The sequence below is a fragment of the Uloborus diversus genome, chromosome 4, assembly GCF_026930045.1.
Source record: "Uloborus diversus isolate 005 chromosome 4, Udiv.v.3.1, whole genome shotgun sequence".
Lineage (NCBI taxonomy): Eukaryota > Metazoa > Arthropoda > Arachnida > Araneae > Uloboridae > Uloborus > Uloborus diversus.
In genome coordinates, this window is record NC_072734.1 from 103329436 (window position 1) to 103347195 (window position 17760).

The 17760-nt window shown below is 35.7% G+C and overlaps 1 protein-coding gene across 1 annotated transcript in view; it reads left to right on the top strand.

Annotated features, from left to right (window-relative positions):
- LOC129219640 (cullin-2-like) overlaps positions 1 to 17760 on the top strand; it is a 56621-nt gene that overhangs the window by 10448 nt on the left and 28413 nt on the right. The window contains exons 6-8 of the mRNA XM_054853907.1: positions 3403 to 3485; positions 15357 to 15453; positions 16553 to 16663. Of these exons, the coding sequence (XP_054709882.1) occupies positions 3403 to 3485; positions 15357 to 15453; positions 16553 to 16663 (291 nt within the window). The remainder of the gene's footprint in view (positions 1 to 3402; positions 3486 to 15356; positions 15454 to 16552; positions 16664 to 17760) is intronic.

Consider the following 17760-nt stretch of genomic DNA (forward strand, 5'->3'; position numbering starts at 1 on the left):
CGATTTTTTAAAGAAAGTTGGAGCTCGACTTACATGCGGGTTTTCGATTTTTTTCTCAAATTTCCTACTTAAAGTATGGGGGTTGACTTATAGGCGAGGCTATATGGTAATCATAATACAGTAAACTCCCGATTATACGCGGATTAGGGTGACACGGCAACTGCAGATAAGCGAAACTGCGGATAATCCAAATTTTTGGTAAAAAACGACACTGATGTATACAATAGCTAAAAAATAGGAATAAAACCCACACATATTGAAAAGTTATAGGTAAAAACAATAACATTGATTGTAAAAAATATATGAAAAAGCTAAATACAAACAATAACACAATCATAAGCCATCACCGTTGAAGAAAAAAAATTGTTAAAAGACCCGCGGATAATTCGACCGCCGATAATCGGGGGTTTACTGTACCAAAAATTACAAACTGCATTATACAGCAAAATCTTCTGTGAAAACCAATGAAATTGATGTAATCAATTGGATGATCAAGACTGAATTTTATCTGCTAATTTTGATAGATTTTGTTAATTTTTGCTTGTTGAAATTCTCAATATTGATTGCAAATGCTCTGTATATTTACTCCGTAATTTTAATTTGTTTATGTTCTTCACATTCAAAAATGTTTGCTACTGAATGTTGTAACACCTATACTTGCATTTTCTTTAATATTGATAAATCTTGAAGGTGAGGATTTATAGAACTCAAAAAACCCCACTACTCTGAAAATTGACTTGCATATTTTAGAGGTCTGCAAGTCAGTAAGCTCCAGTTGTTTGCTTTCAGGAGCTTCATCCACTAAAACTCCAAGTAGTTTTATATAGCGCTTTTTAAAATTTTAGACCTGAAAATATACGTAGTGAATGAAGGTAAAAAAGAACAATCAACCAGTCTTTTCCCGCATTTTTTTAATGTATATAGTATGCCTGCTGATGTTACAGATTCATAGGGATGTGTATACAAAAACTGCACTAAAACCTTGAAAAAATTCGATAAAATCAAATATTTACATGTGATCTCAAAATTGAGCAAATTATATTTATTTTTGCTTGTTTATTTTTGGGATACATTCGCATCTCCCATGAAAATTTTCTACACCCCCATAGGAGGGCACCCCTCCCAGGTGGAAAACCCCTGCTTTAAACAATGTTTTTCCACAGATATGTTCTGTGTCATAATCAGTGGTTGGAAATAGTGCCCTACAAGTAGCGACGCTACTGTAGTAGCTACATTTTTTTATTAGTTTGTAGTGTAGCGCACTACTTTTTAAAAAAGTAGTGTAGTGCAGACCCCAAAGAGTTCCTATTTTTCCTCCTTTTTATAGCTCTCTCCTTAATTTTCTACTTTTCCTTTTTTTCCTACTTTTACTTTCTTTAGTATAGCACTTCTAATTGTGCATTGATTCTTATTTTTACAATGCCGCACCGATAATTTTCTGCATGTTTCAATTTTGAAAAGAAACAAGTGGATCCAGAGCTTTTCATTGGCTGACTACAGCAATTTCTGGAAGGAATGCCGCTGCATCTGCGTGTTTAAAAGTTAAATTTTCGTAAGTGACTTTTTTGCCGTTGCAGCGTTTATGATCGACTTTTCTTTTTATCGCCCCAACTTCAGTCCTACTGTTTTATCAAATCAATAAAGAAATAGAATCTGGCCCATTCTGATGCAATTATATATTATTTACTCATCAATTAGAAGCTTTATTTAAAGTAAACGGCCGACTGTTCAGAAAAGGCTGGAAAAGCTGAGTTTCCTATTCGCCAATTTTTCGTATAGATGATTACAAGTGAAATGGAGCTCTATTTAAACAGAAATGCAATGTAAAACCGTAAAAGGAACGTAAGGAAGCAAAAAATTAAAAACCTGTACACTGTACATATTTTATTGATGTTAGTACAAAAAAAAAAGCGACAGATAGCAGAAATTCGCAAAAACGAACCATTTCAAAAATAATTGCAGAAACTGACTTTTTTCATGCATAAATATGATTATTGTTCATTCTAATTCATAAACATGAGTATAAAATTTATAAAATTTCGTTTTCTTTTCTTACAAAGAGTGTATTTGCAAAAAAAAAAAACCATGGCAAAACCTTAGATGGGCAAAACCTTCCCGATTTTTGGAGAAAAATCGGAAATCAATTTAAATGCGAGATTTCGTTTTTATTTCTTCACATTTTTAAAAGTTGTTGGATAGAGCCACAAGCAAATATTTACTGTATTTTTTTTTTTTTTTAAATGGGTGTTTTCTACTCTGATATATCATCATCATCAATATCGAGGCGTTGCTGATTATTTTTATGTGCTGCGTTTATGGCAATGAGGCATTTCTGAACATTTAAAATTTTTTGGCTGTCTCTTTCTCTTTTCGGGGTGTGGCAATTATACCGATGTGTCGTATCTACTGTATGTTATTGTACTCAGGGCGCCTGTTCAAAGGGAAGGGGAGAGAAAGAGATATATGCAGGCTGCTGCGCCCTCACTCTCAATTTCTTGAACAATTTCCGAATGAATATTTTTGTTGTATGGTAAGGATTGAGAGAAACTACATGCCTTCCCTTTTATGCAAAGAGAAACATAAATAACTGATCTTTGTCTTCGATAAAAATGTTATGTTTACTGTGCAAGGATTTTTCCTTTTCTTTCCATGACAAAAATTTTGAAACAATAAGGAGGTAAAAAATCATCAAACCAATAAAACAATATTTGTTCTTATTTCTTGATTAAAATTAAAACTGGCCCTTCATTTCGATTTTTCCCCCGGGGGTGGCTAGTGAAGGATGTATACTGAATGCAACAAAAAACGCACAAACTTGTATAATTAAGCATTAATGTTCCAAAGACAGGGAGGGAAGAAATTGACCCCACTGGCTCCCATGTGCCTGAAACAAAAATTTATGTTGAATGCTAAAAACACATTAGGTTGCAGTTGTTAAAATTATATGAAACTTTTTTTCACAATAGTTTTGACATAAGGGGAAAAATATAAGAGAGTCTTGAAAAATCGACTTTCATTTTTTGTGGTGCACCCTAGTGTGTATGCTTTTCATTTACAAATTTTTTGAAAAATGGCAAAGTAGTGATTACATTTCAAAAGTAGTTGTAGTTGTTGTTGACTGCATTTGTAGCAAAGTACTTGTAGTTGTAGTTCGCTACAGAAAAAAATGTAGTTTTTCCAACCACTAGTCATAATGCACTTTTCAATATGCTGATCAATGCAATTAAACAAAAAACATATTTGTTCTAAAAATATGTTTGTATTTTTTGCTCAAGTACTAAACTTTCATAAAACCTCATTTTTGTGTATTTATTTATTCAAATGTTTATTTTATTATATTTACGTTATCTTTATAGAGTAAATAAAACTGACGAAAATGTTCTTTTGCTTGTATTTTAATAGCTAGGATTAGATCTATGGAAAAAGAATATGATAGAGAAATTAAGAGAGAACCTTGTTCATCTTCTCTTGGAAGGGATTAGAAGGTACAAATTAATCTTATTACCAATTACTTCAATTGAGCAATTTGAATAAAATGGGAAAAATAGATGCCTAGTAAAGTTTTCTCAAGTATTTGTTGCTGGCTAAATGTATTCAAAATAAATGGCCATGTGCAAATTTTAAAAGATTTGAAATCTACAAAATCCATTAAATGATTGAAAATGAACCTAATGTACCGTCAAACCTTGATATCTCAAACCTCCTTATCTCAAAACCCTTGATGTCTTGCAAACAAAAAAAAATTTCCAGTATTTTCTATAAAAAATCCCTTTGTATTTTCCATAGTTATCTCGAAATTTATTTTTCAAAACCCTTGATATGTCGAAATTTTTGCACAGAAGCCAGTTTCAATTCTTGTTTTTCTTTTGCAATTTTCGTACTAAAACCCGTTCCAGGGACAATTGTTTAAAGTTTTTCGTTCATTTTCTTGGAAATTTTGGGAATAGGGGATTAGTGCAAGATAATAGGGGAGTGTTGGTATGAGGGGGGTGCTGTGTTTCCCCCAGAGTTTAGAATCTTTGTGCCTTTCTCTGGATCATGTTGTCCACTTTGAGGAAAGGAGGTCAATTTTTCATCCGTCAGTTTTCAATCGAAAACGGAAAATACGTTCCTCATTTTCATCATTCTGCTTTTTTTAACTCCTACAAAATGACTGCTTTGAACTTTTTAAATGTGGGGTTACTGGTTAAAGGTAAAATTAGAATTTTTAAATTTTTAGGTGAAAAATAAAGTTGAAATTGTTGTTCATTTCGAAATCTCATCCTGTACATTTTTGACAATTATAAAATTTCAAATCTAGTAAAATATTGAAGACTACTTTATTCATCGTAATTCCAAGTGGTGGCATAGTACATATATAAATGCATATAGCGTATGTGTGTGTAATTGTGAGAGTTACTAGTGTAATTTTTTTAAAACCTTGATAACTTGATATCTCGAATATTTTTCCCATCCCGAGAGATTCGAGATACCGATTTTGTACTCTGTAAGTCTATAATTGTTCAAGTCCAAAAATTTCATCGGATTCTTATCGTCTTTTTTTCTCATTGTTATCTGTATTTTCCTGTGTACAATCCGCTTGTCCTAAAATCAGCCCAAAGGGGGGGAAATCTTCGTATAATCCAGGTATAGTTAATACAATGTAAAAAATGAAATTTTGATACAATTTTAGCAACTAAATTAAAAATTTTAAGAAATAATAACTTTTAAGCTATAATAAAAATTAATCTGAAAAATAATGATTTCTTCTTGCAATTGTGATTATAGTATGCTAATTACTTGAAGACAAAGAGTCATGACAAAGAAGCAAACGGCCTAATCTTGTGCAAATGAAGGCATCTTCCTTGACTCTTTGAACACCAGTATAAATTGAAAACCAGTCTGATCAAACTTCTATTCCACTAAGCTTATGTACAAGTACAATATTTACAGGAGATTTGGTGCTGGTTGAATGCATTGCTAAGAAATTCAAAAAGTATTTTATTGCTAAAGTTCCAGAATCTTTAGATACTTGTGCTTATGTCGTAAAAATTCTTAAGTTTTTGATGGGAAATGTTTTTATCTTCCCTAATAATGTGAAAATGATTCAAGTTTTTCAAGATGAACAGATTTTCAAAAAACATGGGTCTGCCAATCCTCAATAATCGTGGACATTATACATTTAATTGCAATGAAGTTACAGACTATATTGTTCAATAGATTTTTACCCTTTTATGAATATTTTTTGTGAAAAAATAATAAATAAATTCATGTTTTCACTCTGAAATTTAATTTAAAATGCTACCCATTTCACCCCGCCTCATGGGGTGGAATGGGTTTAAAAACAGACTTTGAAATAATAGCTTTTTTCACTAAACAATAAAATTATTTCAGTAATAATAACTATGGATATGTGAAGTGTATTGTTGAAATGCAAAAACTCAGTTATGGTTTTTTAAATCTTGGGCATCAGATTTGAATAGTTTGATAATCATTTCAAAAATACCTATTTTTATACCCATTCCACCCCACCTGACCCTATCTAACTTGTTTCACATTTGTAAGTACATTTGAACTCAATTAATAATGAAAACCTACCCATTATAATTATATGGGTGCAAATATTAGTCTTATGTTTTTTAATAAACATATACCATTTAATTTTTTTCCATTATTTTTATCTTACTGAATGTAAATAAAACTTTAATGTGTAAGTGTAAATTAAAGGTTTTTGATTGCTTTAGAATTATAAGTGATTGGGAAATTAATAACAGCGTTTAGAGTTTTTTTTTTTTTTTTTTTTCTTTTTTTGAAATTTAAAAGTCTGTTTGTACCTTATAAAATAACTAATGTGTGTTAGCAATGCTTTGAAACAGAAAAGTGTTAACTGCAGTTCATATCATGGTAGACAGCATATGGTATCTTTACAGACTTGGGTTATCCATCAAATCATGTAGGGAAAATCATCAACAATTTTTAATTTATACAATGGGTATACAGAATTTTAGGGATGATAAGTTACTTCTTTGATTAGTACTTGAAGGAATTTTTTTTAAACTTTATGTTTAGAGACATTTTAAAAAAAAGGAATTACCAACTGTAATGTTCTCATTGTTTTATAAATATCTCTGTATATGCACAACTTTCACAATCTTATCCTTGAAATAGTACGATTAGTATGAAGTAAATACGATTAGTATGAAGTACGAAGTATGAAGTGAAAAGGGGGGGCGCTTGAAAACAGCGCGAGCACCGAGACCACAGGTCTATTGTACTATCCCCGCTTAGACTACTAAAGGAGCCCAGTAACAGAAATAAATCTCAGCAGTTGCCTAATTGAAATTCTAGGCAGTTCCCAGGGATCTACCTAGTGGTATCCCAAGTGCTCAAATCTTTGTGCAGAGTAGAAGTCACATTCACATAGCACATGAATTGAGCTTTCATCAGCCATATGACATCCTCTACACGAAGGGTTGTCGATAACACCCATCAGATTAAGGTGCCTATTAAGAGAGCAGTGTCCAGTTAGTAACCCAACAGACTTCTTGATCTTATTCCTGCTCAAATTAAGCAGTTCCTTGGACCTGAGCCAGGGAGGCTGCTGGTTCAGAGTCTTGGCCTGTCTTTGAGACTCGGACTGAAGCCACATGCCATAAGATTCCTCCATAAGGAAGGTTCTTTGCAGTGGTCCTTACTGCATTGTAGGGCAGGCAGAGGACAGGCTCGGGTCCCATAAACGGTACATTGGAGCCCTGTTTAGCTAACTGATCTGCCAATTCGTTCCCTAAAATGTCACGGTGGCCAGGAACCCAGTAAAGGAAGACCCTATTACTGCCAGCTACTCTTACCAGTGCATTATGGCACTCCCAAACTGTTTTGGTAGTAAAACAGTTATAACTGAGAGCTTTCAACACAGCTTGGCTATCAGAGAATATTCTGATAACCTTCCCGCTTAGGCCTCGATCTAGGCAGTTGTTTACACAAGCCAATATGGCTAAAGTTTCTGCCTGGTAGACAGTAGCTAGCTTCCCTAAAGAGAAGCACAGATTAGTGTTATTGCTGCTGCAATATGCACCAGAACCAGTTCCAGACGAAGTCTTGGAACCATCTGTAAACCAGATTTCATGTGCATTGCCAATGATATCCTGTACATCCTTCCATTGCTCTCTAGACGGAAACACAATGTTATAATTGGCATTAAAGCTGAATTGTTTTAACATCCAGTCAGAAGGCATCATAAAGTAAGGATGCTTACTAGTCTTTGCACACAGTTTATCGTACAGAGACAGGTAACGAGGGGACTTCCAGAGACCCATGAGCTTGAGGTGGTATGCACACAGAATCGCCTCCATTTCCACTTGCTTATGCAACGGAAGAAGGCCTAGAAGTAGATCAAGGCTATAGGAAGGAGTAATTCTCATGGCACTAGTGATAGTAATAGTAGCCATCCTTTGTACTTTGGCGAGGCAACCCTCAGCCGAAATGGTGCAGGTTTTACCCCACCAGGCAATTGCCCCATACGTAACCGTAGGTACAATTACTCTAGTATAAACCCAGTGAGCCCAGTGTTTGGAGAAAAGCCCCAATTAATACCAATTGCTCGTCTACAAGACCAAAAGATTCTCTTGGCCTTATCGGTAATTTGCTTAAGGTGAGAATTCCATGTCAAAGTTTTGTCAAAGATCACACCCAGGTACTTGACCTCACTAGAGTAGGCAAGAGGCGAACCAAAGAACTTAATTATCTTCAAGTCTTTGAGACGTTTAGGAGTGAAGGGAATCAAATAAGTCTTATTCAGATTGACCGTAAGACCTGCCTCCAAACACCACTTTTCAATTTCCTTAAGGGCAGACCCCATGAGATTTGTAACATTTTCATGGAACCTACCTCTAATAACAAGGGTTATGTCGTCCGCATAGCCAATGCAGTGCAGACCTTAGTGACGAATTCTTTCCAGAAGTTCATCAACCACCAGGCACCAAAGCAAAGGGAAGAGAACGCCCCCTTGTGGGCAGCCACGGCAGTTGGGTCATTTTCCCTAAACAGCGCAATTTGGACAGGGCAAGGAATGGCATTCACTGTGCCAGGGGAATGACACTTAGAGGAAATGTGTTTTACTGACGATATTATAATTTATGTAGGAAAAGGAAACACTACTTTTATGAAATTGAAAAAGATCCAATGTCGTGGTGTCCAAAAAGTAGTTATTGTGGTTATTTGTTTCCTTTACATTTTACAGGGGAATGACAAAAATTAAAGTTAACTTATATATTGTCATAACTGCAAACAACAAATATCAATGTCACTTAAAGTAAGGGGGGGGACTCTATACAAACAAAAGTCAATCATTCATTGAGCGATTATTACAAAATTAAATGAATTATCAAAGACAGGGTAATGACAGTCATTAAAAATACTTATCAAGAATCACCCGAATAATACTCGACACCGTGTATTTATTCAAAAAGAACTAATTAAGATTATTTCTATGATGAGACCAGAATTCAAAGATTAAATTATGAGTTAATACAACTATTACCAGGTGTGAGAAACGTTCATTCCATTCCTCGACAGGGGAATGACAAAAAACCAAAGGACATTTTTTACTATTTTTTTTAAATAGTGCAAACTTTGAAAAGTTTTTATTTTTCTATTTTACAACATTGCATAACACTTGTTAAGAGGTTAAACAACAATTTCTGTACAAATATGCATGGTTTCCTGAATCTTTAGAGCTGATTTTGCTTTAAGGTGGAGGTAGGGACACACAGGGGAATGACATTTATCCTATCAAAAAATTATTTAAATGTATAATAATAATAGAGTGTTTATTTTAACTTATTTTACAAACATAAAAACATGTTGTTAAAGCATTCTAGCGTCAGTTTTATTTCTATACTAGTTAGTTTGTTATTTTTGGAGCAAGGACAAGAATTTAGCAGTTTAGAGAAAATGACCCAGTTACCCACCATCATAGTTCTGCCCAGCATGCAAGCTTTTGCCATATGGGTTGTTAGCAGACTATTAACCCAGGTACATATCATGGGATCAATTCCCTTGTGTGCGAGAGAATCGTTAATAGTCTCAGTAGGGACCTTATCAAAGGCACCCTCAATGTCAAGGAAAGCAGCGAGAGCTACTTCTTGTCCATTGACTGCATTATCCAGAGCTGTTGTCAGCTCATAAAGTGCAGTCTCAGTGGACCTTCCAGGCTGATAAGCATGCTGGCACTTGGAAAGAGGGTTGGTTTTCAAAACACAATCCCTGATGTGAAAATCAATCGGTTTCTCCAGAGTTTTTAGGAGAAAAGAGGTAAGACTGATGGGTCTAAAGGCTTTCGCCACATTGTAGTTTGGCTTACCAGGCTTGGGTATAAAAATTACTTTGCAAGTTCTCCAAGCATAAGACACATAGCCAAAAACAAGACAGGACCTGTAGATCCTACAAAGATGTGGTGTGATAATATCCACACCTTTCTGCAGAAGAGCAGGTATAATATCATCTGGTCCAGCAGATTTAAAAGGCTTGAATGAATTAATGGCCCACTCAATTTTACCAGGGATCACAATTTCACCCGCTAGTTTCCACCTTTCCTTACTACCACGTAAGGGGTGTAGCGGAATATCAGGATGACTTTCGTCATCTTTAATTACAGAGCCAGGAAAGTGTACCCTAAACATCTCTGTTAGAGTACTTTCCCTGTCATCAGTAAAGGAACCATCTTCCTTTTCAATGGAACCCAGCTGACAAAAATTGTCTCTAGAGAGTATTTTCGTGAGTTCATATATAGCAACGCGAAAGATGCTGTCCAAATGGCTACAGAACTGTCTCCAGTTATCCTGTTTACTGGTTCTTATAGCCTTATTGTATTTATTGCGAGCTTCATGGTACTAAGACCAATCGCCCGTCTTCTTGGCTTTATTAAAAAGTCTTCTGCAATTCTTTTTTAATTCACTAAGATTTTTACACCACCACGAAACTCGTCTTGGTAAACTAGTGGAGATTGCATTGCAATTATGTTGATAAGATTGGAGTATAGAATGTTGAAGTGAATCAACTGCTAGTTCCAAGTCTAACAACGAAGTAAGTTTGAAATTCTTACCTGATAGGGAGACCCTTAGATCTTCCCGATAGGAATCCCAAGATGTTCGTTTGGGATTCCGTTCCTCCTGCAGTACGCTTAGTGCAGGACCTGAAAAAGTCATAAGGATTAGTCTATGGTCAGATAGGGTAATCCGGTCTGACACCTGTCAATCACTTACGCAGTTCAGTCCTCTATCATTACATATCGTTAGATCAATGACTTCACATCTGTTTCGGGTAATAAAAGTAGGTTTATCACCTCTGTTGAGGATATTTAGGTTGTTACCTAGCAGGTACTCTAAAAGTTCCTCACCTCTCTTGTTGCAATCACTGCTTCCCCATACAATGTGGTGAGCGTTAGCGTCGCAGCCAATAATGAACTTCAGCCTTGCATGCACACAGAATTTTACAAAATTCCTGGCTGAGGTCGCTAAAGGAATCTCATCCTCATAGGGTAGATAAGCCGACATGAAACATGCCGAAGCACCATCTTCATTAAATTTTCGGATGGCGACATTATCACCGTCAAGAAACTTCGGTAGGCAGAGAGCATTCAGGCGCTTGTTAACAACTACGCAGGCTCTCGGTCTACTACAAGTCAGATCATAGAAGAGATTACCACAGCTACCCAGACCGAGGATTTTCCCGTGGTTAACCCAGGGTTCCTGTACTAGGGCAATGTCAATTCTTCCTTCAGCCAAGTCTTTACTGAGAAGAGCAGTAGCAGACTGGCAATGATGAAGGTTAAGCTGCGCAACTATGATGCCAGGCACCTCCATTGCAGAGAGCGGGGACCCGCTAAGGGGCAGCTTCTTTGTTAGGATGAGTATCCTGCAAGAGGGTCTCATCCGTTAACGTGACATCTGAATCTGCATCCGAAACGTTAAGATTTTCCATAAAGTTTGTAATCGAACTTGTAGTGGATTTAGGAGAGTTAGAACCATTATCTTTGCTCTCAATACTTACGGTAGGAGTGGATTCAGATGGTGTCCCATCCACCGAAGTTTCCACCCCTTCCATCTTTGCAGGATCTTGAACATTGCTCCCAGCAGGAGTTTCAACTACCTCCACATTATCCTTGGGCTCCAATGAAACATCTGAGTCCTTGGATGAGGCAGTTTCTACACAAGGGGCATTTTGCGTGTTGGGATCATGCAGGATCTTACACAGACCCTTGCCAAAACCCCCAACAAACAATTCCAGGTTGGACTTCTTAATGAACTCGGCTGAACCAGAGTCCACCTCGAAGATCCACCTGACATAGTTGTCTTTAACAACTGTTTTGTCTCTAGCCCTCCAGCTGCTCATGTTGAGGCCGGGGTTGAGACGAGCAAGTCGTTTCAAGACTTTATCTTGCTCCAGGGTGTAGATATCCCTTGTCTTAAAGGCGATCTTCACCGGTTTCACAAGATCTTTAAAGGGCAACACTGCAAGTTCAGAGTCACCTGCAGTGCGTCCATTGAAGTGCAAATGTACTCAATCTGCAGCAAAGTCATTGGTGCACTGGATAACCAGTGCACCATTTGAAAGACTGACAGCTGCAAATTGAGGTACATTGTCGTTGGGGGGATATCATCAATGATTGCATCGATGTCCCTTTGGATACCAATGGCATCATCCGGGGAAAGTTGATCCCCCAGCAGGGTTTAAGCTGGGTTCAAAAGTTCTTTAGCATAAAAGCTAAAATTAAGGGAAAAATGTTAGCAAAATGCTAAAATGTTACACATTCTCATATGTTTATATATGCCTCAGTGTGTTTATCTCCAGTTGAAAATAAAATTCATATTTCATCTGTGACATCTTTGAAGAAATAAGTACAACAGCTATTTTTTTAAAACATAAAATAAAAAAAGAAAACACGATTGGTGTTTAGAACGTTGCAGTCCCCTCCTCCTAATAAAGCAGTTATTGGGGGGACATAATGCTGGATAAGACTAATAGTTATTGAACTTAATTGTAGTTTAAACATCTTAGCTAAGATTTAAAAAAGATTAAGTTGATTATCGCCATACATGCTTCCTCTCTAGGATCATAGATTTCTTCTTTTTTTTTTTTAATTAATTTATTTTTTATGTGAGCAAAAAAGCGAAAATGCATTGCTTTATTTTCGCAATTCAGTTAGTGTTTTCGCATTATGCGAAAAATGCGACCGTAGCGGAAACCCTGTCCCCCAGGTAACCTTTCTTGGTGATAGCCAACTTAATGGCAGATGTAGCCTAGCTATAGGAGACTCTAGGTCTCTTGACTTGGGCTACATTAGATGGTGAAGGGGTGGAACCCTCCATTAGGACCCTCTTTGTAGATGGGGTACCCTGCTGTCCATGTTCCAGGCTCTGTTGAAACTTGATGGCTCGCTGCCGGTTTCTTCGTTGCCGGCTGGACAGTTTTTTGGAGGTACCGGATGGACCAGGTACTTCAGTGTTCATTGCTGCTGCAGGAGGTTCCTGAAAAACAGTTTTATTAGTGTTGTCTGCTGACCCCTTTTCAGGAGCAGAGACAGTTTCTGTGAGGGTTGGCTGCGTCCGGATATCCCGGGACGAGTCAACTTTTTTGTTTTGGGCGGTTTTCACCGCCAGGTTTTTGTTTATTTTTGTGTTTACCCGTGTTTAGGGAAACAAAGGGTAGGTAAATGGTCACCGCCCAAATTGACCCTCTCTGCAGGCGGAAGGCAGAATTCAACGTGGTTTGCCAAGCCACGAGGGACCGTTTGTGACAACCTATAACCCTGGTTGCCATATGGTAAGTCATATTTCCATCGGCACGGTTCCACACTTTAGATTTGGGTTGTCTTTCCTGGTTGGTCGAAAACCTTTCGGCTCTACTGACCAGCACCAGTTATGCCATGGAGCTTTTGGCACCCTCCTCTTTTCTCATCCGGGCTTGGGACCGGCAATGGCAGAGTTATTGGCATGAAACCATGTCGGGTTTGTGTGTAATAGGAGAGAGCTCCGCTTGTCCAGGTGATCCCGATAAAATACCATGCAGCTGAAGTACTGTCTGTTCTCGAACTCAGCGACTAGCAGCTGCGAACGGTTCCAATTGAAAAAGGGGTGATGGTTTAAGGAAGGGCACTTCCCGATGCATTCTGTTTTTGCTTGCTCGTTACTTTCTTCTTGCTATCATCCCTGTTTTGATAAAATCAGAAGAGATTTGACGCATGCGCAAATTCAAGTAAAATTTCATGTTAAAATATTGGACAATACGTCTATTCATCAAAGAATATGTAGCATGATTTAATATTAATGCTATGTAAATATAATGGGAAACTATTTTAGATACTATTTTTCTTGTTTGGCGACTGTTTTGCAGACTATTTTTCATTTAAGAGGCTACTAAAACAATTATTTTTGGGACCATAACTCAGTGGCAGTCATGCTGTCTCTATTGGTTAATCCTACTGTAAATATTGAGGTTCAATGCATTGGTGTTGAGAAAAGGAAAGCACGGATATTCCACTGCAGTGTATAATCTGCACCTCATTAACTTTGTACTTTTGAAACAGATAATCTGTGGATTACACACTGGATAATACGGTATTTCTTGCATAGGAGATAGGGTATGATTGTTTTATTGATGGATTGTTTTATTTATAGTCATCTAAAATGCTGACTAATTGTTGAACTACAATATCAGACACAGTATACTCTTGATTATCCGTGCACAGAATATCTGGTTTGCAGATTACCCTAGCATTCTTTTGGTTTGTGTAAAAATATCTTTCCAGTAAAAAAAGGCTTCATAGAAAAGAATAAGTTGTTTTTAGTACAAATGTAAGACATTTTGTTAAATTTCAAAAATAAAATTGGTCAAGAAAAGGTGTGTACTGCCAATAATTGTAATATACAAATCAATAAATGTCTTTTGTTTAGTTTAAATTAAGATTATATGAGATGATAATTTATCATCTCACATTATTGCATGAAAATAATTTCATTCATATGTAACTTACTGTAACTACTGTAAAATAAATGGTTTTGTATTATCTATGTTTCCTGATTTTCGGTGTCATTATTCACAGCGCTTAGCCTGTATTATGAGGGAGCATACTATAGATCCAAATTGCTTTTGATATAAGTTAAAAATCAGGGTTGGCAAAAACCCGGGTTTTTTTAAAAAAGCCCATGGACCCAGGGTTTTTTGGGTTTTTTTAAATAAAACCCAAAAAAAACCCAACTAAAGCTGGGTTTTTTAAAAGAAATGTGGGTTTTTTTCTTTTTTGTCTTTTTTTAGGGAAAATGTGGGGTACTTGTAGCATATTGTAGCGTAAGTATATGGACAAAGCGCAAAAATTGTCTTAGGGTAAAAAAACTGGAAAACTAGTTAAAATTCAGCGTTTTCTGAAGAAAAGTATAAAAGACGACAAAACCCAAGAATGGTGAAGTTTCAGATTTTTTAGTTTTCATGATTACCAACAGTTAATGCAAAGTTACTTCTCGAGTGAGAAAATCTATTGTTCATTTTTAATTGCTACTACTTTTTTTTTTTTTGCATTTTACTTTCCTGTATTTTATTTTGTTATGAAAAACTACTGTAGAACCTCAAGTAGTTTTTACTCCCTTTTTACTGAATTCCAGCTAAATTCCAGCTAATCAAGATATTTCTTTCAATTTTATGTTGCCAGTTTTTCTATTTATGAGTACAAACTAAGAAATATTAAACTTTTTCGTAAGATAATGAAAATACTGTACATCCTGTTCTGTTTTCTGCCCGACCGTTTGAAAAACCTGTTAATTTCTAAAAAATATACCTTGTGTTTATTCGAGATTTGCGAAGTGTTTGTTTGCAGGAAATAATTCACATGAAAGCCTTTTAGCTAGAGTAGTATCCTCTGTACAATCTGCAAATATTGGGAAAATCAGACGTGACAGGACTTAGTCAAAATAATTTGAGTCCATTTATTTATCAGTTAAAGAAAAAAGTTAAATATATTTATTTAAAATCTTTGAAACATTTTTTTAATGCTGTTAAGAGTTGAGAAATACTATTTCAAAAAATTCATTTTTTATGTCCAATGTCTGTGGTGAAGAAGAAATGAAAAAGAAGTTTAAATTGTGAAAGTATTTAAATTAATTTTTTTAAAAACTTCCCAAAAAATTAAAAAAACCCAAAAGTGGGCTAAATAATGGGTTTTTTTAAATGGGTTTTTTCAAAAAAACCCATTGGGTCCGACCCAATTGGGTCCAATCCGGCCAACCCTGTTAAAAATTGTTTCTCATTCTTTGTTTCATTGCTTTATTATTATAAAATACTTTCTCTTTTGTTCAGTGTTCCGAATTATATTTATCATTTTTTAGTGATCGCCTTGGAGATACTCCTAATCAACCAGTTTTTCATGGTGTAATTCAGTCCTTTGTTCAAGTAGAAGAATACAAGAAAAACTTACCTTTAAGTGTAAGTTTCTATTTTATATTATTATCAATATCTTATTGTCTTGAATGTTGTCATCTTAATCCCTGTCCATGACAAAACATATTGAAAAAAAGAAAAGAGGCTAGTGCACATGCAGTACAATCTCTCCTTATCTGTGGGCCAGTTCAGTAGAATTAGGGAATTTGTGCTCAAGTACTCAAAGGGGAATAGACTTGGATATCTGAGCTATAATGGGAACGGACAAATTTTAGTTTTGAAAGGGAAAGTTTAGCACATATTTAGGTTTGAATTACTAAGTGCGGATCAAGCAGCTCAGGTGCTGTTATTTGTAGAATTGGGTATTGTACTAAAGGAAAGAGGACTGCATCCACTTTGGCCAGGCCTCATTCCTACACTACATTCTTCCAAGATAATCTGCAACTGTGCAAAATGCACCTGTAATTTCACGAGTGCCTACACTGGCACACAGCCTTATGCAGTTACAGCATTTGACATTGTACACACTTTTATGTATTGTGGGCTGAGTACTGTTGCTAAGCAATTACAAATTCGGGAAAAAAGAATGATTCACAACTTGTAAATTTTTGTTCAAAAGAAAGCATGAGACATAGCATCATTAAAGCACAGCATTGCTGGCTTAGCACTTTGTTGTAAAAGCAGCAGTTTTTAAAATTTAAGAATAACATAAGTTGCAGCAGTAAAGCAAAGCAAGTGACGTGGATAACATTTAGACTTTCCACATTTAATAGCACATTAAAGTTAAAGCTGTCTCATCTACAAGCTAGGAATGTGTTTCCCAATTAGGCCTGCTCTTAACTAAACTCTGTAGTCGAGAAGGTGTAACGAAATGCCATTTGGTTGTGAACACACAATAACATACTTTTGAAACATAACAAACTTTTGAAAATAATCCTGCTTTTTGACACCATCTTCAATTCACGCCATCAATACTAGCATCTTTCTATCATATACTTGTTATAACTAATACTTAAATTTCTGTATTGTGTATTGTTACAGATATTTTAATCTGTCCATGAAAAAAATGTTTTACGTTATTATGAGAGTTTAAACTGAGTTAAAAATTAAATTACTTTTCTGAGCTTATTTTTCTTTCTTTCAGCTTTATCAAACTATTTTTGAAATGCCTTTTTTGAAAGATACAGGTGAATATTATACTCTAGAAGCAAATCGCTTGTTACAAGAAAATGATTGCTCTCAGTATATTGAAAGAGTAAGTATACATTTTATTTATTTTAAAATACTAGGAGAATGTTGCTCCCTGCTAGGAGCATGCACAGGGGGGAGAAGGGACACCTATTGGCCTGGGCCCGATCCAGAAGGGAAACCGAGATTTTGAAAATGAGGCGTAAAATATAATTATAGAGGTAAGAGTAAACAATATGAAGGGGGCTCGTAGAAGTCATTTGTGACAGGCCCTAAAATTTCTCTTCATGCCCCTGCTCACTATCACTCATCAATCCTGGGAACTGCAATCAGTTCCATTAGGATCTCTTCACAATCCTAACTCGCCACTCTCACCACATCCCACCCTGGCATTGTTTTAGAATAACAGGTGTGGACTTGATAGTATGATCATAATAACAATACATTGTAGGATCTAGCTGACCGGGCAGCTTTAAACGATAACTGCTTAAAATTTTGCGATTGTGTCAAGATGTCAAGGATCAAATTCAGCTTTGTGCAGCTCCTACTTTAACTTTAAATGATTTTGTTGAAAAAATGCATAAATATCATGCAGCATATTTGTACGGCTGTCCAACTCCAAAACTTTAATCTGTTGAAAACTATAGCACTTAATCTTGTTCAGTCTTTTCTTGAATTGAAAATTTTACATCCATTATGAAATTTTTAGCATGAATTATGAAATTCAACTCAACTTTTCTGAGGCGAACCTAACATGAGAGCATTGCTGCACGCATCCTAATCACAGCATTACGACGCTGCCGGGTTAGGTTTGCCCCAACTATAGGTCATGACATTTCAACAATTTCATTGGCTGCTACCATCATTCGACTTTTACTATAGTAAGATAAGTGCATTAAAATTGTCGATAGTTATTTTTTTAGCTTGATTTACTCTCTACTGAAGGTGGTGTTCATCTCATTACTATAAGATTTACTTAAACTATATTCTGATGAATTGTATAATAATATAGTGTGAGCTAAAGATTTACAAAGATATGCTCAGTTTTTAAAGAATCAAATTTGATTTTTTAAGTGCTCAACTCTTAAAATATGATGTATATGTGCAATGAAATTATTCATGTTATCGTACCTCGCAAAGCAAACACAGTTTTTAAAAAAAATA